General features: G+C 43.4%; 1 protein-coding gene across 3 annotated transcripts; it reads right to left on the minus strand.

The window, feature by feature from the left end:
• Positions 1-1,475: 1,475 nt before the first annotated feature.
• Positions 1,476-12,421, minus strand: PDIK1L (PDLIM1 interacting kinase 1 like). 3 transcript variants are annotated; one of them, XM_023635444.2, is made up of 3 exons: positions 12,246-12,421; positions 9,481-9,782; positions 1,476-5,228 (listed from the first exon to the last, which is right to left on the minus strand). In XM_023635444.2, exons 2-3 carry the CDS (start codon positions 9,763-9,765, stop codon positions 4,488-4,490), a joined length of 1,026 nt encoding a protein of 341 aa, XP_023491212.1. In that variant the 5' UTR covers positions 9,766-9,782; positions 12,246-12,421; the 3' UTR covers positions 1,476-4,487. The 3 variants fall into 3 exon arrangements, with proteins under 3 accessions (XP_023491212.1, XP_001504150.1, XP_005607377.1); XM_001504100.7 differs by lacking the exon at positions 12,246-12,421 and adding an exon at positions 11,758-11,897; XM_005607320.4 differs by lacking the exon at positions 12,246-12,421 and adding an exon at positions 10,926-11,048.
• Positions 12,422-25,190: the final 12,769 nt, after the last annotated feature.

Consider the following 25,190-nt stretch of genomic DNA (forward strand, 5'->3'; position numbering starts at 1 on the left):
AAGTGTGCCAGGCACTTTGTGTGTATTACCTCTGACCCTACGAAAACCCCGAAATGTAAATACTGTCATCTCCATTTTACAGATATGGGAACTGAGGCTCAGAATGAAGTGATTTGCTCAATGCCACACATTAATTATGTAGGTATTTGTGAAAGCTAGTATTCAACATGAGATCTGCTACACCAAAGCCTGTGCTTCTGCCACTAGGCCACGATACCTTCAGTAATCTCAAGTTGCCTAACTTCTGCTCAGAGCAAGCTAAGCTTGAAATATCAGGGCTGAAAAGGAAATGAAAGAGTGAAGTCAAAAGCCCAGGCATCTTTTTTTTTTTTTTTGCAATTCCCTTCTAACCAGTGAAAAATCATTGCAAAAGGGAAAGTACTGCCTTAAAAGACACACTTTGCCCTCAAGAGGTGTGGCTGGTAGGTTTTCTCAAGTAGGAGTTATTATCTAACCGCAAACCAACTGTCTGTCATTACGCTGCACTTTAGAGGACATATCTGATTGGTCGTCCAAGAGAGCAACATTTGAATTTAAAGAAAAGACCAAAACAACCAAGGGTCATTACTTCAGTGAGAAAGATAAAGCTTTGTTATTAGAGAAAACTCCAACTGGTGTCAGAGATTAGGCACTAAAACCCCGTGTTAGGGTAAAACCATTACCTCAAGAACTGGTGTTATTTCTATTAATTTCCTGATCAAGAAATCAGCCCCTATTTTAAGTAAAATGCGCTGAAAAGATATGTAAAAACCACGTGAAGCCGCTTTGTAAACTGCAAAGGATTATGAAAAGGCTAGGAAATACAAATATTTATAGTTTAAGATTCAATTTTCTTAAAAAACTAATCTCTAAATAGAAAGCAAAAGTGGTCTGTTTACAAAGGCGATACCAGAAGGTGGCAGAGTCAGAAGCAGCCGCAATTCCTTGTAGCTAGATCACACGTAGAGTTAATGTTTTTTGTCTCCCATTTTGCCATCTGCTGTTCCATTGGACCACTAAGTGTACTGTATCCTCAGTACTTTCTTTATTCTGGAGAGGGCATACATAATAAAACTTAGAAAAGAAAAAAGGGGGCAAGATGACTTCACAGAAAAGAAACCACGGTCTCAAGTTATAGATTAAAAAACTGCATCCTCTCGGTACATTTATTACACTTCATTCCGAGTCTGGGATGCATCCTCAGCTTAATGAGAGGATAAATGAAAAAATCACTTATTTCAGGCAAATAAATTCCTCTGGCAAATACAGCAAGACAGTAAGCATTAAAATTTTAGAGAACTCGAAATGCTGAAACTCCTATAATTCAATCATCTTTCCTCAGCAATAGCTTCTATTATAGAAACAAAGTTTCACTTAACAGATAAGGCTGAAAATGACACAGCTTCAAGTTTGATACTCTCTATCTTATGTTCATGAAGGAAAGCACTACAGAACTGCTCAGAGAGCCACCAAAGCAGCAATGGGGACTTTTCAGGTTTTTTGTTGAAACTCACTTTATTAAAAAAAACAAAAAAACAAAACAAAACAGTCATGAACAATAAATTACAATCATTTCCCCCTTTTATAAATTCTTCATAAAATATATTTGACAATTTTAAAAGAAAATTTCAAAAGTTGCTTTCATTTTTGAAGTGCTGATGACATTTTTTTGACCATTTTGTCATGCTGGTGAATTATTTTGTAGCTGCTACAATAGTTTGATTGATAAACATTTTACAATTAAAAACAACAACAAAGAGGAAAAAACAGACCAGCAGAAAGAACTATTCAGTGTGCTATTTATCTGACACTTAACACTTCATCATAACGACAAAGTATCCCTTAGCACCAAAAGTCTACAGGAACCCCATCTTTCTAAGTGACATCTAGTGCAAAATAACATTCTAGGAACTAACTGTACAACCCCATATTTTAACTGGCGACAGCTGCCTATAAGCTTATTTGAAATATTTGGTCTTTTTTAAATTAAGACAAATTCCATAAAACGCTATAAACCATGGCAAGAGACTCTATGAGAAATAATTGTTTATTGAGTACCTATTATGGGCAAGGCACTGTGCACAAATTCTTGCTTTCATTTTTCCTCTAGCAAATATCCAGGAATTTCCAAGTATCACTAATCATCTTTTATTTCTTACTCCTGTCTAGAAAAGGCCTGTGGCTATATACCATTTTTAAATCATCATTTTATCACTGACCTTTAGTGCTGAGCACACAGTAGGTACTTAATAAATACCTCCTGACTGAAAGAATAAAGACAAAGAATTTACTATCATTTTGCTTGGTACCATAGGCTATTTTAGAATACAAGGACTTGAGAAAATTCCAGAAGAAACTTCCTGATCACCTCACACCCTTACTGCCAACGAAAGAAAGAACTCTCCTTCACAGGTAAAATCTTTCAAAATAAATGATAATCGTTAACTCTTTTAAATGAGGCAGGACCAAAAACTATGTGCTTAGGAAACCATGGCTCCAAGCACACAGATATTTGAAAAGCAAATAAAGCACTGGCATAATCTCACCTGAGTCGTCATGAGTTCTGCTGAAGTGCCATGTTACTGATGAGACATTATAATGATGCTTTTTACTTCCAGTAACTCAATCCACTTGGCCAGATCTGTGTTACACTAATTTAGCAATCATGAGGTTCCAGTGCATTTCCACCTCTAGTTTCTGAAAGAATTCTTATACTTATTAGCTTGAAAATGATGTTAAAAGTGTATGTTTTTTTTTTTTTTCATTTTAAAAGGCTTTATGTGAATAAAGCCTTTTGGTCCAAATTTTAAACTTCCAGACCAAGCAATGAATAGTCCAGAAATTTTACATACTCCAATTTTTTGTGCTTTTTCACATTCTGTAGTCCGCTGAACACATTTTAAATAAGGAAAAAATTATGATAGCAATATTCCAAAAGTTGGGGAAGTTAAAAGCTGAGGAGACTATGCAAACTATCAATCATTTCAATATTCTAGTACTTTTTTTTTTCACTTTTGACCAAAGATTCTAGTGCTTTATAAAGATTAACCTAGATACAAGGGTCTTCAAGTCTATTTAACCTTAAAGGCTAATGTTCTGTTTTAGGAAAATTTCCTTTCTTTAGATTTTAACTATCTGCATTTACAGGAAAACAAATTGGAGAGAACCATATAAGGCTAAAATCAAACTGACTTCAAGAAGAGTAACGGTCTACTGGATTTTGACACACACCATACCAAGTGACTGTATAAAACAGATACCTTTTCAACTTGAAAGATATAGTTGATGCCACAATATTTTATCCATTTGCCAAACTGTATAGGTATCATCTCCGCCTTTAGAAAAAGGTGATTGACATTTAATACTACAACCATATCACTATTTGACATATGACTGTGTCAAATCAGATAAGAGAAAACAGCTTTAGTGCCCAAATGAAAGGAATTCCAGGAATTAAACAAGAGACCCTATCAGGGCAGGCAATGTGAGGGCAGGGCTCACTTGGTTTCTTCAACTTTATGAAGCTTAGACAAAGTCTTGAAATCAAGAACTAATATATCAAGTACTATAGTTCAGATATAGCAAAGTTTTCAGAAACAGAAGAATCTTGTGTTCAGATTTATATCAGATTGCAGATGCTCAAGTGCAGACATGTCCCAATGCAGTGGTTTAACTGGTTAATTGAATGCTTGGCTACCTAAAGAAGGTCTGACTGAATCATCAGTGTCCTTGCCAACCTGCTACTGCATGACTGTGTGGCCAGTTGAACGCCTCCAGCTCTAGGGCACTGGAGAGCTCACCACAAACTTCAGCAGCTTTGGATCACTTAATTTCATTCACGTTTAATCAGATAATTTTAGACCCTCCAAAATGATGCCTAAAAAAAGCTATATAATATTACAAAAATAAAAAACTTAGGATGATTTCATTCGAGGGAGGGACAGGGTAGGAAGATGAAGGAAGGTTCTTTTATTTTTCATCACTGATTTCACCAGCAAATCTCAAAAACCCAAACCTACATCAAATAATTTAAACAGAAGTGGCATTTTCTTCATATGGAATGCAAAATGCACACATTCACATACTTACATATACATAAATATATACATATATGTTTCCTTTACAAAGCTTCAAAGGTTGCATTACCAGCATGCAAACCTCTCTTCCATGGAAATTCCTAATACTGACAAGGAATGTCTAAAATACTTAGAGACATATTTTCAGAAAACTGGACTCTCTTCTTGGCTCTTAGAGAATTTTCCTGCCAAACTTCTACCAATGATCATTTAAAAAAATTTACACCCACATTGGTAATACACATTTAAAACATATTAACAAAATGGGCAGCTTGGACTTAAGTAAAACGAGGAAAAAAAAACACCCCACAATAAAATCTAAACCCTTAGAAGGTGGAGTTGAGCTTTTTATATTCTTTTCAGCCACATTATGTTGCATCACTGTTAAAACAGAAGCAGCATATCATCCAAGATATTTGCAAATAATATGTGTCACGTTTCCCAGCTGCTATCTTTAAATGCAATTTGTACTAATCTGAGTTCTAGTTCAAAAGCATCTGGACGATCCTGAGGGTTTGCAGCCAGCATTTCCTTAATCAGTTGTTTCATTCGCCCATTCATAGACTTCTTCTTCACAGGAATGAGAAGTTCCATTTTGGGATTTTCCAGAAGCGCCTCCCCAACAGGCACAATCTCAGTTCCCTGTTTTACGTAACTCCCCAAGAGTTCCTTCTTTGTCTCTGTGTCTATGAATGTGATCCTTTCCAGCATTGCCCAGATGATAATCCCCAGAGCAAAGATGTCAGCTTTGGCTGTGTAATGTCCCTCCCACACTTCAGGAGCCATGTAGAAATCTGTTCCACATGCTGTGGAAAGGAAACACTTGTTTACACTGACAGGTTCTTCTGGGTTCTGCCCAGAGGCTGAACAAACTTTACTTAGACCAAAATCAGCCACTTTCAGTGTAGGTTCCAAGTCACTGGTATCCAACCTGCTTTGAGAAATCAGGATGTTATCAGGTTTAAGATCTCGGTGGATGATCTGGTTTTTATGCAAGAAAGCCAGGGCGCTGCTCAGCTGAAGCATGAAGCTGGTGTTAGTTTTACGATTGGGTTTCCTGGACAACAGATACTCATTCATATCTCCTCCATCACAAAAATCCATCACAAACCATAGATAATAGGCGCTTCTGGGATCAAAGGCAATTTCTCCTTTCAACGAAGTCTCTACAAGCTATAAGAAGGGAAAAAACCGATTACGGTCACCTGCACAGTTTATACAATTTAGCTGTAGAAGAAGGGAAACTGGTTAAATTAGTCTCCAATTTTAAGTGGAAATTCCATGAATCTACTATTTGGTCAGTGCCTTTATATGTGCATTTTATTTTAGACTTCAGTCCTTCAAATTGTCACTCTGTCCCACCAAATCTTTAAGTCTAGAGTAAACACTTATTTAAAAACAGCTTTATTTTGAAAAGTGTCCAACTGGCTATACGTTTTCTGCATGTGTCAGTGGAGCTGAACTCTACCCACATAGCTAATAACTTCATGAAAAGATCAAAGTTTCAGCGGCTAGACCTGGGAGACTGCCAGCTGGAGTATAAGTATCAATTAGGAAGTTCTATTCAGTGAAACTGCCTGAAAAATACTTCTTGTTCATTGCACATACACTATCAACATAATTTGTGAAATCAAGAGAAAAATGATCAAGGAACAACTAGTTGTTACAGAAATAAAGTGCTCCTGTAGTTACTAATAAAAATAAGACTAGCATCATTACTTCATAAACGTCTACAGGCAGAAGGCAAATATGTTGGCTATCTCTATCACTGGATGGCTTCTAAAAATCAATTTATAAAAATTATATTTGCATTTTGACATAAAAGTTCAAGTCTGAGCTTGTATATTTGATACAAGCTGAAAAAAGAATAAATCATTGCTTTATTTATCATTATCCAATTATTACTCTATTACCTGAAAATTCAAGAGTATTAATTACTTAACTGAACATGAACTACCATTCTAAAATATAGGCACAGGGTGCTTTGAAAATATTTGTCCCATGGTGTCCTTTCAGACCCACAGATTGAATAGAAACTCAGTAGGACAGCCAGAGTTGCTGAAGAGTGAGTTACGTGTTAACTTTACATTTAAACCTACTGGTACTTCCTCCTGTCATATTGCCAGGCAGAAGCAAAGAACACCTCTCCATGCCATCTCCTCCCATGGCAAACAGCAGTAATTGCAACCGTCTGCAGATGTCTTTTTTGCATGCATTTTCCTTGTTGCACGTGTTTGCCAGTGAGACAGAAAATAATAGAAAGGTACAGATCACACAATTATGTACTTGTGCACTGTTACTAAATATGTTGAGATTAAAGACCAGCACCACCACTCTTACTTCATTTCCTCTCTTCTTTCTTTACTCTTAAAAGCAGACTTTCTACATAGCTTTGAGCAATGAAGAGTCTCAGCGTTCAAAGAACGCTTTAGAGTAAGGCCAGATAGTGAAGATTTTAGGCTTGACAAGCCACGTAAGATCTCTGTTCCATATTCTTCTTTCCTTTTTTTTTTTAAACAATTTTTTAAAAAACGTAAAAGCTATTTTTAGCATCCAGGCCATACAAAAACAAGAAGAGGGCTATAGTTTGAGGGCCCCTGGTTGAAAGCTACAGAAATACAGAGCCCAATCTCTTTATTTTCACGTGCAGAGGATGTTAGTCATTGGTTCTCTTGCTTAAAGTCCTTCAACAGCTTCCCTGTTCTCTCAGGATACAGGCTAAGCCCTTTAACATGGGCTATGGGATCCTGTGTGCTCTGGCCTTTGCTGATCTTTCTCGCCTCATCTAAAACAAACTCTCCCTGTACAGTATAGTCTTACTATCTTCTTTCAATTCTTAGAATGCTTCATGTTTTTTGCTTCAAGACATCTCTATGTACAGTTCTTTCTGCTGGGGAAGTTTTGTTACTCCCTCACTTAGCTAAGTCCTTTTCACCCTACAAGTTTCAGCTGAAATAGTTCATAAGTCCTAAACCCCAGGACTGTCCCAGGTTCCCTATAATATGCTCCTATACCATCCTGTACTTTTCATTCATGACACTTATCACAAGTATACAGACTGGCCACTAAGTTCCTGTGTATGAGATTTGTGTCCTCTGTTAACTATTTGTTTTACATTTTCTTCCAGGTGATATTTTTAACTCTCAGGAACTGATATAATGATTTCAATAGAGAACAAGGAAGATATCTGGAAAAACATGGAGAAAAATAAAAACCTGTATAGAGAATGGAGAACACCATGCATAGGGACTCTGTGGTCACCCTGCAGATTTGCTTAATTATCTTTACTAAATGTAAATATTGGTCTTTACTAGATATAAATTTAGAGAAGGTACTTGCTAAATGGGTTGATGAATGTCTGGTTAACTAAATAAATCCATAGAAAAGACAATTTTTATAGAGCTATATTATTACTGAGCACTTCCTATGTGCAAGTATTCTATCTGCATCACCTCTAATTTTGACAACTCCCATGGAAGGTAGAAATTATTATTCCTATGTTAATTAGGAAGATACAGATGCTGGGAAAAAACTGGGTTATTTATCCAAGGTCATACAGCTAGCAAAAAGTACCACAAGTCAAACACAGGTCTATTAGGCTTTAAAAAATAAAAGAGATTGCTAAACAAAAAGGTGCTTTAGATTAAAAAAACAAAATCACTGAATTAAGTCTGGGAGTACTTTACATCTTAAAACCTTGAGAGGCCAGCTAAGGCCTAGTTAACGTAAAAGTTGCTCAATCTGGACTCAAGGATACATCAGCACTAGGTTCTATGTGTAAATGACTTTGCATTTGTAGTCCGAAAGAAATTAGTCTTCAAAATCCATCACAAAATTCAGCAAGGTGCTAGCCACTTTAAGAGGCAGTGTGGTAAGAATGTTTCCAACATTTTCTACTAGTGCAACGTATATAATGAGCACTTTTAGAAAAGTAAGCAATAAAATGAATAGGAGCTAAAGAGTTGTGTTTTATACTCACTGTCTTTAGAGAGAAAACTTCAGGGCATAGCACGCTAAAATGCAATATAAATTAGGTTCTCCAGATTGATATTTGCTCACCATACAATGCAACTTGCAAGTTTCTAATTACACTTATTAATGCGCTTGTTTTGTTGTTCCTAGTCCAAAAGCTTTTGTTTTAAGAACAGACTTTTGCACCCTGATGGTAATTTCTGAATTTAGACACACTCATGGAAAGTTGTTTCCTTTCCAAAGAATGATCGGACTTAAGAAATTTTGCTCTCGTCTTTCACTAGCTATGTCTTAAGTGTCTTTTCTCCTCAGTGAGTATAGAGCTACTGGAGATTCTGATCTAAGGCAGAAGCCAACCTGAAAAAAAAGGCTTTTCTGTTTTCCTATGTTAATGCTTTCCCCAGGTCTACAAAAGAGTAATGTGGAGGTTGAGAGAGAAGTTTTTTTTCTTTCTTTCTTTTTTTTTTTTTGGGTGAGGAAGATTGGCCCTGAGCTAACACCCGTTACCAATCTTCCTCTTTTTGCTTGAGGAAGATTGCCCTGAGCTAAGATCTGTGCCAGTCTTCCTCTATTTTGTATGTGGGAAACTGCCACAGCATGGCTTGATGAGTGGTGTGTAGGTGCACGCCCAGGATCCGGCCTGTGAACCCTGGACCACTGAAGCAGAGTGTGCAAACTTAACCACTATGCCACCAGGCTGGCCCCCAGAACACAAGTTTTAGCTGTGAGATAGTCCTAGGTTCAGCTCCCAATTCTGCCACTTGCTAGCTATGTGACTTTGGATAAATTCATTATCTATTCAAAGCCTCAGTTTCTTCATTTGTAATGATGATAATAATAGTACTTTCCTCATAAGATTGTTCTGAGAGACTGCCTTTAAGGCACTTAGCACAGAGCATGGAACTGAGTATTAACCCAAATGTTAGCTATTAGCACTGTTAATAATATGCAGATGCTAAGCTACCTAGTTCATGAAAATTAACTGGAATTGCATGGTTAAAAAACCACATAACCCTCTAAAAGAGCAGAGGCTTATGTTTAAATCACTGCTTTATAAAGAAATGCCTGATTACTTATGGGTGTGGCTATTGGTTGTAGAGTTCTTCGTTTTCTTCTGTCTTCAGTTCCCAAAACTCTGACTTAAATAAGTAAACTTATTAGACTCCAGTGTTGATTACTTCTGTAGCTCCTATGTTGCCCCATTCCTATGCAGATTGGCAAGTATCATGGCATAACAGGTGGCTTATGTTATTTTTAGGTATTTGCATCACAGGTTTAAATAAAACCTTGTTTTAAAGCAAACATCTACTCAATTCTTGGCACACCCCAGTCTACTCTTAACTATATAAACACCTGCATTTAAAGGTAGGGGTTCATCTGACTCCTGCATTCCCCTTCTTGCTGACCAATGCTATGTTCAAATCATTTCTATTTCCCACTCAACCACACATACCTGTAAATAAAGGGAAGAATTAGAGCCGTGGGACATCTTTTGCACCATCCCATCTTTTTGTAGGATGCATTCCTCCAAGTGAATCACATTTGGATGTTGGCTCTTGATACTGCTTAGTGCCCAGAACTCCCGCAGGGCTAGTTCAACATTTTCGGGTGCATGGCATCGAATTTTCTTCACTGCCACCCGTGCAGAGGTCTTTCTGATGACTGCTTCATACACAACACCGTAACTACCTCGGCCTACCTCCCGTATTAGATCGTACTTTGGCTGGCTACTCACCATCTTCAAGGTCAAAGTTTCTGGAAAAATCAACAAAGTGCTCTGTTGAAATTAAGGATATCCTACTGGCTTGTATTTCTTCTTAAGTATGATTTAGTTGTCATCTGTCTTACTGTTGGCAGTGCTTGAAAGATATTTGCTATACCTTGGGCAAATCGAAATATTTTAGTAGTGATGATAATATAAGTGCTAACACTTATGTTGTACATACTTACCACGTCTCAGGAACTGTTCCAAGCATTTTAGAATATTAAATTCATTTAATCCTCACAACAATGTTCGATACTATTATCGTCATTTTATAGATGAGGAAACTAAAGCATGGAGAGGTTAAGCAACATGCTGCTTAACAACAAGGTCAAAACAGCTAGTAACGGGTGGACCTGGGATTTGAAATCAGGACATCTGGCTCTGACGACCGTAATTTTAACCGCTATACTATACAGCCTCTTACATGAACTGCTTCCAAACACCACTGTTAAAAACAAACCAAAAAATTCAGTACTCTTATTTACCGATGAAGAAAAAACAAACCAACCCCTAGCTTCTCCTTAAAGCTGACACACACATAAAAAGGTCATAAAAACAGCAAAAACAAAAAGCCCTCACAGTTAGAAGTACAAATCCCTGGCTTATGCTTAGGGACTGAAAGTGAACCAGATCACGTATAGAAATGAAAACGTGTAGTTATTTTTATTATTTAAACGGCCAAACGGCATATGTTCCTATTTTAATTTTACGATATTTCCTTCTTTCTTGCAAAATAAGTGAAAATAAAGTTTGCAGAGAAAAATGTTCCTCTCAAGATAAAGTGAGCTACTTAGAATATGCTCACGTTTCTGCTGTCGAACAACAGTTGTTTAGATCTAGGTCATTTTTGCCGACAAGGACTGTCCTGCATATCAAGGGGCTCTCTGACAGAGGTCTTTGGAATTCAACTTGAGAAGTCATTTAAAGGCAGGAGCAACGGCCCTAAGAGAAACGCTCACGTGTGCAATCAAGAACGTCTAAAGCGTGCCTCCTCACTCTCCCAAGAATGTCAAGATTCTAAGGAGCTTCGGGAACAAGTTCCCATTTGCAGATTGCCACCAAGGGCGAGAAGAGTAACCTGAGACTGTACAATCTTCAAATTGCACGGTTTGGGGGAACAAAAAGCTACTCACCCTTGAGCCTGAAAAATTGGGCACAGCTACGTTAAGTCCGTAGAATAGACAATAAAGAGAATGAAAGCTGAGATTGCTTCCTAGGCCCGCGTCCTCTACTTGGACACCCACCCTTCAAACTCCCACTGCATTTCCTAGTGTCTGATTTCCTGGTCCAGAAGCCTCGGCCCCAGGCATCCGTGCATCGCCAGCTCCCAGCCGTCTCGGAGGGGCCCTGTCCTGGAAGCTCCCCCACATCCTCACCCCAAAGAGCGCCTGGGGAACGGGGAGGGCGGGTGTTTATGGAACTCCGAGATCCTGGGGCAGACACAGCACGGTGGTGCATCCCGCGCGAACCCAAGCGACCCCGGACGGCGTTCTGGCCCTCGTGCCTGCAGCGGCGACCCCGCGCCCGGACGCGGGCAGCGGGCCCTACACCTGCTGGGCGACGGACGGGAAGGGCCAGTCCCGGGCAGAGGTGTTGCCCGACGCGGCGGCGCAGGGCCCCGCTCATTGGCCGAGGGTCAGGCCCTCCCTCTCCTCGGCTGCGTCCAGAGCAAACCCGGAGGGGATCCTCCCGCGGCCCTTCGCCCCGAGGAGCCAGTCCTGCAGCTGCCCCAAGTGCTCGGGGCTGGCGGCTGAGCGTGGGGCCTGGGGAGGAGGCCCCGGGCGCGAGAGGAGGCCGCAGCTGGGGCCGCTGGCCTGAGGGAGCGGGCCGGAGGCCTGAGCAGCGCGGGCCCTCCGGGATGACTCCGCTGACAGGTCTGTGACAGGCCTCCAGGGGACCGAGGCACGGACAGAGCCCTCGGCTCTGCAGCGGGGCCGCTCTGCCAGGCCGACGGGCCGGATTTACCTCAGGGTAGCCGCCGCCGCTTCTCCCTCTCACGGCCTCTGCAGGCCGCCATTATCGGGCAGCTCGCGCCTCCGCCGCCGCGGCCTCCAGTCAGAGGCCGGCGCGCGCCCCCGTGGTGCGCGCGGACACACCCCCTTACGCCCGCGGCCACGCCCCCCTCCGGCTTTCCGTAGCGCGAGTCGCGACGCCCAGCGTCGTCCCCATTGGGCGAGCGCCCCGCACTCCGCCGGCCTCCTCCCGGCTCCCGTGGCTTTCAGGAGCCGGGAGTCGCTGAAGGTGTGCGCGCCCCGGAACGCACCACTCGTGCCCCTCCCCGTAGGGGTGGCCGGGCCCGGGAGCGGGGAGGCCACTCCACGCCTGGGGCTCGCTCGCTGTCCAGTCGCAGAGGGCGCGCACGGCCCGCGGCCCCGGGGCTGGTCTGCAGCGGCGGGGCTGGGCCTGGGGGTGCATGCGCCCGGCGCGGCCTCCCCGCCCCCCTCCCGACCTACCGAGCTGCGGGCAGGTGTGCGGGGGTCGCTGGGGTGGAACGCCTGGTGCATCTTCCTCGGCGCGGGCCTGCAGTGCTTGCTGGATGCTGGGCTCTTCTGCGGACCCGCGGGGAGGCGCGGCCCGAAGCGGGAGGCCTGGCGTCCGCGTCGCCGGGAGGGAGGCTGCACCTTTTGTCAGAGTCACTGAGCCATGTTTGCGGGCGGTGCAGTTGCCGAGGCGGCGGCGGCGGCGCGGGGCAGGGTGCGATCATCTGGGAAGACACCGTCCCCTGCCCCGCCGGCGCGGTGGTATCTCCCTTAAAGAAGCCGGCGCCTCATTGTTCCCGGACCGCAGCCGCGGGGAGTCTGGGGCTCCCTGCCCTGCGCGAGGAGGAGGGGGCGGCGGCCCCCGCACCCCCTGTCCGGCGGCGGCACCTGCGGGCTTGTCGTGGAGAGTCGGGATCCCGCAGGCGCGCGGCGAGAGGCGGCGGTCCGAGTCGGCCGGGGCCGGGATTGACAGCGAAGGCCTGTGACAACTAGCCCGGGACTGTCAGTTACTCAGAGACCGGGACCAATCGGTCATTCACTTAGTTGCGCAGCTCAGTAAGCATCCGCCAGAAACGCCCATTTCTTCACCGATTCTGCACCTACTATTTGTCAATACAGTGGTTGTTCCTCCTCCCCGTGCTGTATTAAGGCACGATGTGCAAAGAATCCCTGTGATTGCTTTCAAGGATCAACTAATTACCCATTCTATTTTCTGTTCTCCATTTGTGGACCTTCTTCTGGGAGTCTAGAACTGGATTAGGTCTTTAAATTCTCTCTCCTAATCCTAAGAAAATCCCACAAAGGCAAGCTGTATTACTAACCCTGTTTTTACGGGTGAGGAAACAGACCTCTGTCTTATTTGACCAAAAAGTGTCTGGGTTGGGGGGGCGTGGCTTGCCTTAAATACCGACTCCCCTGGTATAACCCCCTCAACACCCCCCTCCCCTAAACCCTCCTCTGTAATCTGTTGAGACTTTTGTTCTGAGTACTATGTACTAGTCCTCAGCGATCTGCTAAACCTTGTCTGTAATTCATCTCTGCAGCCTCCTCTATCTGATATGGTACCAAGATACACCCGAGGAGAGCGTTGTCATACATTGCTGGTGGGAACGCAAAATGATGTAACTCTAATTAAGGAGATTTGGCAATATATAGCCACGTTACGTATGTATTTACTCTTTCACCCAGTAATCCTAGGTCAAATCCTAAACTAGGAATCTGTCCTAGTGATATGCCGGCAAAAATATAAAAAGTTGTATACACAAGGCTATTCATTATGGCATTATTTTTATAGCAAGATTGGAAACTGCTCACATGTCAATAAAGAACTGGCTGAATATAGTACATACACAGGATGGAGTGCTATGCAGCTGTAAAAAGATCAGGAAGATTTCATATATATGCTAATAAACATATGCTAATATGGAGTAATGTCCATATATTGTTAAGTGACATAAGCAAGGAGCATAATAGTGTTTATAGCATGTGTAAGTAACGGAGAGATATAAATATACATTAATTGCTTATATTTAAAAGTTAAACAATGGAAGAATAAACTGTAATCTTCTAAAAATGGTTTCTTATATGGGATGGAAGGGGTACGGATGGAAATGAGACTTCTGTCAATGTACCTTATTATATAGTTACTATTTTGGAACCTTGTAAATGTTTTGCATATTTATAAAACAAAGTTCAATAAAAAGAATAAAACGTCCCATAAAAACTGAAAACAAGTGGAAACAAATGAACCATCTTTATATCAGATTGGTGGCTTAACTACACAGAGAATCATTTCCAGTGGCTTTGTAAGTATTTTGACTGCCGCCCTGATGAGATGTAGTCTAAAGACAAGGTGAACTGCATAGAAATATTAAATGCGTTCGTTTGTTTTATTGTTAGTAGTAATATTGATATTGCTGTTTTGAAACTATGATAGGTATATTTTTGGATAAAGCAAATAATTGTGTTAATGGCATTAGGAATCAAGATTTTCAAAGTATGAGAAAAAGAGTTACAAGTATTAAAGATGCTTAGGCTAATCTTAGACCTGAGTTAGATATCAATGAATGAAGTTTGTATTTTTGCCTTAAAAAATGTATTTTCTAGCTGTCTCCTGAAAAGGCCTAGAAGCAATGACCAACCCAATAGTAATGAACACTCATAGTGCACAGATTTGGTGACTAAACACTATTTTCCAGTTGAAAAAGAAAATTAAGAATTAAACAAAGAAAATCAAGATTCCTTTGATAAATGGCTGGTTCCAGACCTGGAGCAGGAAGGATAAGGTTGGGTCCTCCTGTTCCTGGAAGCCAGGAAGCTATCAAAGACTATTGGAGTCCTGTAAAAATGACTGAGGAACCAATACAAAGGGGCCCCACTGGCCAAAGAAGAAATAATTTGAGGATTAAACAAAAAATAATGACTTCAATAGATTACAACATATAAAATACATAAAAATCCATTAATCAATAACAGTACTTAAGGAAAACAACACATTTGTGATCAATGGAGTTTTATAGGGAATCAACTAATTGCTCTGAACGTTAATAAATAAAGGGAAATAAACATTTTTCTGGTTTTTCCCTGATGAGTTATATCGCAGGTAACCAAACAGTAGATAAGAAGTTTTTTATGCACGAATTCCAACCAATAAGTGCAGAAGAAATGATAGAATTGGAGAAGCACGATTTTGCAAACCTTAATGAAATAATGAGCCTAAGCAGCAATCGTGAAATGATGCTAAGACAATTGGATGAAAAGTTCTGAGGGAGTTTTGTAAGGAGAGCCTAGGCTGACGCTGCCAGAACCCACTGACCAATCTTAAAATCACTAAGAGAAGGATACTGTGTTCTCCATGAAATATTCTTGCCCCCCCAAAAAAGGAAAGAATCTAAGCCTAATCAAGGCAAGATCTAATTACCAGTTTACCAGAAATATATGGGGGATAGATAAACAGCACAATCAGCCAAACTCAAGATGTGGGATATTCCACGGGACAAGTGACCTGGTTTCTACAACAAATTCATGGCATGAAAGTAAAAAAGAATGTTAAAGGATAAAACTCAAGACACTTATAAAATGAGAAAACCTTATGTGGATCCTAATTCAAGTGAGCCAACCGTCGAAAAAGGTATCTGATTGTCTCAAATTAGAACTGCACGCTGACGTACCGTTGGTAAAATGAAATGAGGTCTGGGATATGCTTTAAAATACTCCACAGGTAGCAAAGCAAGCAAAAAGAGGAAGACTAGTAAAACAATGATAGTTGTTGAAACTTGCTTCTGGGAACGTGGAGTTCATTACACTATTCTACTTTTGTGTATATTTGTTTTTCATAATAAAAAGTTAGACAACCATGCTCATGATCTTGGCTAGCTGGGAGTTTGGATGTAGCAACCCTGCCACCTGGTGGCACATTAGTGCAGCTGCTGCACAGGCCTAAGGCAGGTCTGAATTCCCAGACCTGTCTAGAGCCGCGTCATTGAGAAATTTCACAGGAACTCTAGGATGTGGGTAGTATTAGCATACCATTTTACACTTGGGGAAACTGAAACTCAGAGAGACTCAGTAACTTAAGTTCCTAGTAAGTCACTGGTGGAGCCAAGACTCCAGGTCCCAAGTGCCATAAATTGCTGTGTTTCTGGACTTTTCCTGTCTGAACAAAGGGGTCATAGGGGAAGAAACAAGTGGAGATGCCCCCAATTAGAATGAGTCCACAGGAAGCAGATCACCAGGGAGTAATTTCACCTATAAACTACAGATAAATATAAATAGGTAATACAAATGTAAATAAATAATAGGTAATATTCATATTACCTCCTGTGCCAGGCACTTTGCAAAGAGCTGTTTATACATTATCTTTTTTATGCTGCATTCATCCTGTGAGGTACACACTATTACTACTCCCCTTTTACAACTGAGGAAACCGAGGTTCTAAGAGGTGAGAGGACTTATCCAAAGTCACACAGCTAGGAACTGTCTGAATTGGGACTTGAACCCAGGTCTGACTACAATGCCAGTGTGTTCTGTAATTAATTTCTTTGAAATATAGTTTACATACAGGGAAATAAATGCTCACATCTTCAGTGTATAATGCTTGTGTTTTTAACATCTAGTAACTATTAAATACTGCTTGCCTCGCTTTAGCATGAATGCAAGTATTAATTTCTTCCTGGGTAGTGTACTCACATTTTCTAAGTCTGAATGGGCCACGGTAAGGTCAGAGTTCACAGTTCTGCCCAGAGCTGACCAGGCCTCTGATGATGTTCTCTTCTTGCGGAAAGAGGTGGCTCCTTGTATTTTTGTTTCCTGTGTTCTTTTTGAGGGATCTCCATCATGCCTACCCAGCCACTTAAACGTACAGTTAAGTCAGTGGTTTGCAAAAGGGGTGATCTTGCTTCTCAGGGGACATTTGGCGGTATCTGGAGACGTTTTTGGCTGTCACGACTGGGAGGGTAGGTACTACAGGGATCCAGTAGGTAGAGACCAAGGATGCTGCCAAACATCCTGCCATGCACAGGACAGTCCCCCCCAATAAAGAATTATCCTGCTCAAAATGTTAGCTGCGTGGACATTGAGAACCTCTGATCTAAGTAACCACAGTAGACTTGCTATGCAAATGCTGTTTCAAGGCAAGTCTCTTCATCACCTTTCCCACCAGATTTATGGCCCTAAATTCCTCCCCTTTAGAAATTCTGGAGGCATCATTGATGCTTTGTAGAGGCTTAGTACCCTCTGAAGTCATCTCACCCTGGGCCAGCCACCAGGTGTTATCAAAATTCCAGAAAATTATTAAGGAAAACTCACCAGGCCTACCAGCGACTGTCTGTGGGAGCAGCTCTTACCTTGCCATAGCAGGGAGAATCCCCATCAGTGTTCCCTGCCCTCTCCTTCCAAAGCTGGGGGAGTCCCAGCCCCATCTTTGCAGGGGGAGGCGGATAGAGAAACTCCTTTAAGGAGAGTGCCAGCTCTGGCACTAATGAGCTGTGGTGACCTTGAACAAGTCTTCTCCCTGCTCTGGGCCTCAGTTTCCCTATTTGCATAATGAGGGGTCTGACCAGCTCATCTCTAAGGATCCTTCCAGTACCGACAGTCTGATTCTTCAATCCTACACCTCCACTATTCTCATACCAAGAACACTGAAATGTTTATTTCTGGTCCAGCCCCCCGACAAGTGATTTAGGGGCCCAAGAAGGTCATATGCCAGGTACAACTTGAGCTGTTTTGTCTTTGGATGGGTCCTAGTTGTCCCCTGGGTGAGGACTGAGAACAGTTGGAGCAGTTGATAGTTAAGATCAAGCTCCATATCCCCTGCCCTTGGCGCCAACAGCTGCTGCTGGGTGGTGGCCCCATCTGAGAACCACAGTGGATAAGAGTTGAGGGCTGCAAGAAAACGTCACAAGAGCATTCCACACAGAGCATTCGCTCAGCTCCTCAGCAGGTACTGAGATGATAAAGCTTGGGCTGCCTCTGATGCTTCTGGTTGCTTCATGTTATAAGAGCAGAAACCCAACTCAAACTGACTTAGAGGAAATGATTGGCATGCTTGCCTGAGAAGAATGGCTTTGGGAGGCTTCAGAAAAGGTTTGATTCAGCTGCTCACATATCACCAAAGACCCAGCTTCCTTTGCTCTGCCTTTAATGATGCTGACTTCATCTTAAACCTGGCTTCTCTCAAGGGCCCAGGTGGTCAACAGTGTTCCTGGGGATTCAGCCTCAGGAGTTCGCATCCCACAGGAACAGGAAAATCAGCTTCTCCATTCCTCAGACAACAGTCCTGGAACTGAGTCTTTTTAGACCTGATTGGCTCATCTAGGGTCATGGGCCCTTGCTTGACCAAGCTCTGTGTCCTGGAGGATGGGGCTTACTCACGCTGGCTTAAATCCAGAGGCTGGGGAGCAGCTAGCAAATGTCACTGCACATACCCCTCCTGAGGAGTCAACTTGTGCCTGACACACAGTGGGCACTTTATTCATTAAGTCAACAGCCATTTAGTGAGGACCTACTAGGTGCAAGAAATTATGCTAGATGCTGGTGAAAAAGCAGTGAAGAAGAAGATAAGGCCCCTGCCCTCATGGCCCTCGTAGTCTAGTAGGGGAGACAGACAGCTAAACAGGTAAAGACAGTACAATGTAATTAGTGCCTGAAGTGGGTTACATGAGCCCGGAAGAGGGGACCCTAAGCTGTTCTTACATGAAGGGGGTGGGGGGTCAGGGAAAGCTTTTGAGAGGAGGTGGCATTTAAATTGAGACTTGAGGGTCAAAGTGAGAAGCTTGGACACTCCTTTAATTAATTAATTAATTAATTAATTAAATTTTGCTGAGGAAGATTCACCCCGAGCTAATGTCTGTGTCAGTCTTCCTCTATTTTGTATGTGGGTCACCACCACAGCATGGTCCACACCTGGGAACTGAACCTGGGCTGCTGAACCGGAGCATGCTGAATTTAACCACTAGGCCACAGGGCCGGCCCCTGGACACACCTTTAAATTGACATTCTTTGAATACTTTGTCAATGATTATTTAGAGCAGAGGTTGCGTGCTGTTTGGGTGAAGGGCAGAGAAGGAGGCCCCAGGTAACTGCACTTAGCTTGTCGATGGTCCTGAGTAATCGGGCCCCGGACAAACCTGTAGACCCCATTCAGCAAAAGACTAAAGGCCTGCTACTCAGCGTAGCCCCGAATGTCATCTTGCTGCTAACCTCCCAGCCCCAAAGCCTTACCCATGTTTTCCTCCCAGCAGTGTACAGAGCTCCCTGAACAGTGCTAGTAAATGTAATATTCCCCACCATGTATAGGAGCCTAAGAGGGAGGCACTGCCCCAGGCACTGGGGCTGTGGCCATGAGCAGAACAGGCACAGGGTCTGGTCTCACCACGGAGCTAACCTTCTTATTTACTTCCACAAGGATCGTGGAAAGAGACACATAAACACAGTGGTGGAAAGTGCCATGAAGAAGAAGCTCTAGAGCCCACGAGGCTTGTTAGTAGGCAGGGAGTAGAGGTCAGAGGCTGGAAGCTCTCTCTGAGCATGTGACATTTATGCTAAGAAATGACTGATGAGTAGCAACTAGCCGAGTGAGCAGTGGAGGGAAGAGCACCCTAGGCAGCGGGAATATACGTGCCCAGCTGCTCTACCCAGGATTGAGCTGGAAATTTAAATCAGGAGTTGGGGGAAGCAATGCAGGGGGAAAGTTTTAGGAAGGTCCATGGTGGCTATAGACACAAGCCTTGTCTCCAGCCCAACTTTACCAATAATAAAGCCCCTATCTTTTTTCTTTTATCACTCCTTTTTTAAAAAAAATTATTTTATTGTGATCATATTGGCTTATAACACTGTGTAAATTTCAGGTGTACATTATTATATATCAGGTTCTGTATAGACTGCATCGTGCTCACCACCAATAGTCTAGTTTTCATCTGTCCCCACACATATGTGCCCCTTTACCCCTCTCACCCTCCCCCATCCCCTTCCCTCTGGTAACCACTACTCTGTTCTCCTTATCCATGTGTTTGTTGTCTTCCACATATGAGTGAAATCTTACAGTATTTGTCTTCCTCTGTCTGGCTTATTTCACTTAGCATAATACCCTCAAGCTCCATCCATGTTGTCGCAAGTGGCATGATTTTGTCTTTTATTATTGCTGAGTAGTATTCCACTGTGTATATATACTTCATCTTCTTTATCCATTCATCCATTGATGGGCATTTCGGTTGCTTCCACATCTTGGCTACTGTGAATATTGTTGTGATGGCAAAGCCCATATCTTTATCTCCCCATCTGTCTGATGCCTGTTCCTATTTCCTACCAGGACCAGATCCCAATTGAAGGGGGAAGAGGTGTGATGATCAGCCTTAAAATGCCAACACAAGGGAGGGGCCAGATCCTGGAGGGTTGTGTAGACCATGTTATGCTATGTTATGTTACGGATTCTGAGATAAAAGCAATGGATCATCAAAGGTTTTTTTTTTATGTTGTGGTAAAATATACATAATGTAAAATTTGCTGGTTTAATCCTTTTTAAGTGTACAGTTCAGAGGCATTAAGTACATTCACACTGTTGTGCAACCATTGCTACTCTCCATCTCCAGAAGTTTTTCATCTTCCCAAACTGAAACTCTGCACCCATTAAATAATAACTCCCCATTCTTGTCCCCTCAGCCCCTGGCAACCACTATTCTACTTTCTATCTTTATGAAGTTGACTATTCTAGGTAACTCAAATAAGCATTCTATGATATATAACAATATTTGTCGTTTTGTGCCTGGCTTCTTTCACTTAACACAATGTCTTCAAGGTTCAGCTATGTTGTAGCATGTGTCAGAATTTCTTCATTTTTAAGGCTGAATAATCTTCCATTGTATGTATATATCACATTTTGTTTATCCATTCATCCATTGATTTTTTTTTTTTTGAGGAAGATTAGCCCTAAGCTAACTGCTGCCAATCCTCCTCTTTTTGCTGAGTAAGACTGGCCCTGAGCTAACATCCGTGCCCATCTTCCTCTACTTTATATGTGGGATGCCTACCACAGTATGGCTTGCCAAGTGGTGCCATGTCCGCACCCGGGATCCGAACCAGCAAACCCAGGGCCACCGAAGCAGAACTTGCGAACTTAACCACTGCGCTACCGGGCCGGCCCCTCATTGATTTTTGTTTATCCATTCCATCACCAAACACTTTCATCACCAAAGGGTTTTAAGTACAGGTTTAAAACATGATCAGATTTCCAGTTTAAAAGATCACTTAGCTGCCAGCTCGAGATTGGACCAAGGATGTGCAAGAAGGACGTAGGGAGGTCAGTTGCAAAGGTCTAGGTGAGAGATGAAGGTGGTGCGGACTAGGCTGTGGTCAGGGAGAAGGACAGGGGGGACATTGCAGATTTGGAAGTCTGCGGTGGGAAAGAGGAATCATTCAGGAGTACTGGCCAGAACTCAGTTTTCCTTAAGGACCAGAGCAGAGGGAGTCCATTGAGCTGCAGATAAGATGCCCTCTCTCCACATCTCAGCGCTTCCTTCTCATGAGCTCTGCTTTGTGGGGAACTCAGACTGAACCACCAAGAAACTTTTTGACGTTGTAAAGCTGAGTCCCAAACTCAGGACCAAGAGAGGTTCTGTCTTGTGAGTTCTTCTCATGCCAGTCAGGCTTGTGGAGACACGCTGTGTACCACTGCATTATCTCCTGAAGGTTCTAGCTCAAATTCTGGCTAAATTGTAGGTGATTCTAGCTAAGAAGGCGGGTTACCGAGCTGGACTCTAGTTATGCTGTGCGCTCATAGCTTGCTTCTCCCACTGCTGGCGGAGCTATACAACCTTTTAGCAAAGCAATTTGTCAATATTTACCAAATACTCTTTCAAAAATCCATCCCACTTCTGAGAGTCTAGCCTAAGGAGATCATTAAAAATGTGGCATTCCCTGTAGCACTATTGATAGCAGTGAGAAACTAAAAGAAAATATGCGTCCAGCAATATATCCTTAGGATGGGATATTCTGCAGCCATTAAAACATAGGCATTCTCATGCCACAACTAGAAGGACCCACAACTAAGATGTACAACTATGTACTGGGGGCATTTGGGGAGATAAAGCAGAAAAAAAAAAAAATTGGCAACCATTGTTAGCTCAGGTGCCACTCTTTAAAAAAATATAGGCATTCTCAAAAGAGCAAATCCTGTTCTTAAACAGGTGAAACTAATCTATGGGGAAGAGGGGTGGTTATTGATGGGGAAAGTGAAGGAGTCTTCTGGGGTGATGGAAATGTTCTGTATCTTGATCTGGGTTATATGGGTAGATACGTATGTAAAAGTTCATTGAACTCTACGCTTCATGTTTGCGTTGTCTGCTGTATGTAAACGAGACCTTAAAGTAAAAGAATGAGTTCTGAAGGCAATGTAGGATGCCCACTAGAATGTAAGCTCCCGGAGAGAAGCGGTTTGTCTGTTCTCCTGGCTGCTGTGTGCTCAGAGCCTAGAACAATGCTCAACACACAGTAGACCCTCGGAAAAAACCTATTGGCTTGTTATAGAAAATGCTTAGGATAGGGGGCTGGCCCCGTGGCCGAGTGGTTAAGTTCGCGCGCTCCGCTGCAGGCGGCCCAGTGTTTCGTTAGTTCGAATCCTGGGCGCGGACATGGCACTGCTCATCAGACCACGCTGAGGCAGCGTCCCACATGCCACAACTAGAAGGACCCACAACGAAGAATACACAACTATGTACCGGGGGGCTTTGGGGAGAAAAAGGAAAAAATAAAAAAAAAATCTTAAAAAAAAAAAAAGAAAATGCTTAGGATAAAGCATTAAATGAAAAAAATTCCCAAATTTGCACAACTATTAAGTACATTATGATTACAATGTTGTAAAAATGATGGACAGGAAAACAATCAGAGGGAAATGAAGTGAAATGGTGTTGGTTGGGTTAAATGGTGGGATTACAGGAGGTGATTTTTAGTTTCTTTGATGAATGTCTTCTTTCCATCCTGTCTGTGATTCTGTGTGTAACATTATTTGCAAATAGCAGCTAACATTGAGTGAGTGCTTATTCTGTGCCAGGCTTTACACTTCATAAATGTACGCTTTAAATTTTTTAACTTGGGGCTGGCCGGGTGGTGCAGCGGTTGAGTTCGCATGTTTCGCTTCTCAGCGGCCCGGGGGTCGCCGGTTCGGATCCCGGGTGTGGACATGTTGCCGCTTGGCAAAAGCCATGCTGTGGTAGGTGTCCCACGTATAAAGTAGAGGAAGATGGGCATGGATGTTAGCTCAGGGCTGGTCTTCCTCAGCAAAAAAAGAGAAGGATTGGCAGTTGTTAGGTCAGGGCTAATCTTCCTCAAAAACAAAAAAACACGACTTTTTTTAACTCATTTAATTTTCACAACTCTATTAAGTAGGTGTTTATCCCTATTTTACAGGTGGGGAAACTGGCTCAGAGAAGTTAAAGAATCTTACCAAAGCCACACAGCCCTAAGTGGCAGACTTGGGAGGGAGGCCCAGCAGCAGTCTGGCTCCAGTGGTGAAGCAACACTATGCACACACTGCCCCTCAAGAGCTAATGTCAAAAACCTGAATTCAAGGCCTTCGTGACTGTGAGCCCCTGGACAAATGGGCCTCTTTGCTCCCCTCGCCCTGTGGTTGACCCTGTCTCCTGGGAGGCCCCAAATGGTCAAGCACTCGAAGGAATGGAGAGGTGAGTGAGGGATGGAGGCCAGAACCGGAAGAGAAGAGGTGAGCACAGAGGTCAAGTCCTGCTCCAAGCAGAGCCGTGTTTTCCCCGGGCAGGAACAGATGTTCCGGTCACCCTGTTCTGCACTCCAGAAGCCCAGGGAGAGCCCCTCTCCCCAGCTGGCCCCGTCCCTGCCCCCCCGGGGCTGTCACGAGGCCTGGACCAACAGGCCTGGTTCTGCTGTCCACGGGAAAGGCGGCTTCCTGGAAGCTCATCCCCTCCCCCACCGCATCCAGTCAACTCTGTTCCTGGAAGTTGAAGGAACTGGGCCACAGTGTCACCATGGCCGGAGCCCATGCCTGTCTTTGGCTCTCACCACCCACAGGAGGGCTTGGTGTTGCTGGCAGATAGGATTTGAGTTCCTGCCCAGCCACTCACCTGTTGTGTGGCCTGGGGCAAGTTACTTGACCTCTCACGAGCCTCAGTTTCCTCACATATAACATGGAGATAATAAAAGTACCTGAAGGAATTGAACAATGTGGGTGATGCATTTGGCACCATGGCCTGGCACCCCACAGCGCTCAAAACAGGGTAACTGTTGTATTATTATTATCCAGCTACCCTCATCCTCTTCAGGGCCATGGAAGGCTTGAAGAGATGGACCGACGAGGCATTCAAATGTCTTGGCTGCCAGGAGGGAATGCCTTTCTAATCAGCACACACGTCAGAGTCTAGTTATTAATACCCAGCCGGCCCCACCAGCTCTTGGATGTAGCATTCCAAAGACGAGGTGGAGAGGTGGGGAGGATGGGGCTGGGGAACAGGTGGCCGAGGCCGGAGGGCCGAGGGCCGAGGGCTGGAGCAGGAGCCCTCCCTCTGCATGGGAGCAACCCTTCCCAGCCTAGCAGGCAGCACTTGGCCCTTCTCCCGCCAGACAGCCTCCACCTGCAGTCTAGGGTCTGGGAAGGTGCGAAATTCCGGCCTGAAGTTGAGCTCCTGGCAGTCAAATCCTGAGTCCCCTGAGGGCACAGCACTGTCCTTCCGGGGATCCAATGCCCAAGTGAGCAGGGTCCCCCACAAGAGACAAATCAACTCACAGAATTGTGGAGTGTCGAAGGTAGCAGGGGGCTGAGAGAGCCCTCACCTGCCCTGGGGCTTCGAGCCCAGCCTCTGGGCTCAGACAGACCAGGGTGACTGGGAACATCTGTATTCCTCAGACTCGGTTTCCTCACTGTTAACCGGGAATTATTATTATAATTTTCTGCCCCTTCCTGTAATATCAACATTTTTATTTGGCTGTTGAAAAAACAAATTCCTATACAGCGCAGAGCTCTGCGTGCAGCAGGCGTTCAACACCTTCATTTTACACTGACTTCCTTCTGTTCCTTCCCGTGTCAGTGGTGGCAGACCTCAAGGAACAAAGATCTTCCAAGAATTTCCCATTCCCCAACCTGAGCTAACAATTGTATCAGACAATGCTTCTTTGCTTTCTTATATTGATTTTAAAAAGATTAACAACCTTATTTTTTTTAGAGCATTTTTAGGTGCACAGCAAAATGGAGCAGAAAGTACAGATAGTCCCCATATACCTCCTGCACCCCCCGACAGCCTTCCCGACCGTGTGCACCAGACGGGTACATTTGTTACAATCAGTGAACCAGCAATGATATGTCATCACCCAAAGCCCATAGTTTACATTAGACTTCACTCTTGGTGTGTATGGGTTTTGACAAATGTGTAGTGGCCTATATCCACCATTATAGTATCA

This window comes from Equus caballus, chromosome 2 (genome assembly GCF_041296265.1).
Source record: "Equus caballus isolate H_3958 breed thoroughbred chromosome 2, TB-T2T, whole genome shotgun sequence".
Classification (NCBI taxonomy): Eukaryota; Metazoa; Chordata; class Mammalia; order Perissodactyla; family Equidae; genus Equus; species Equus caballus.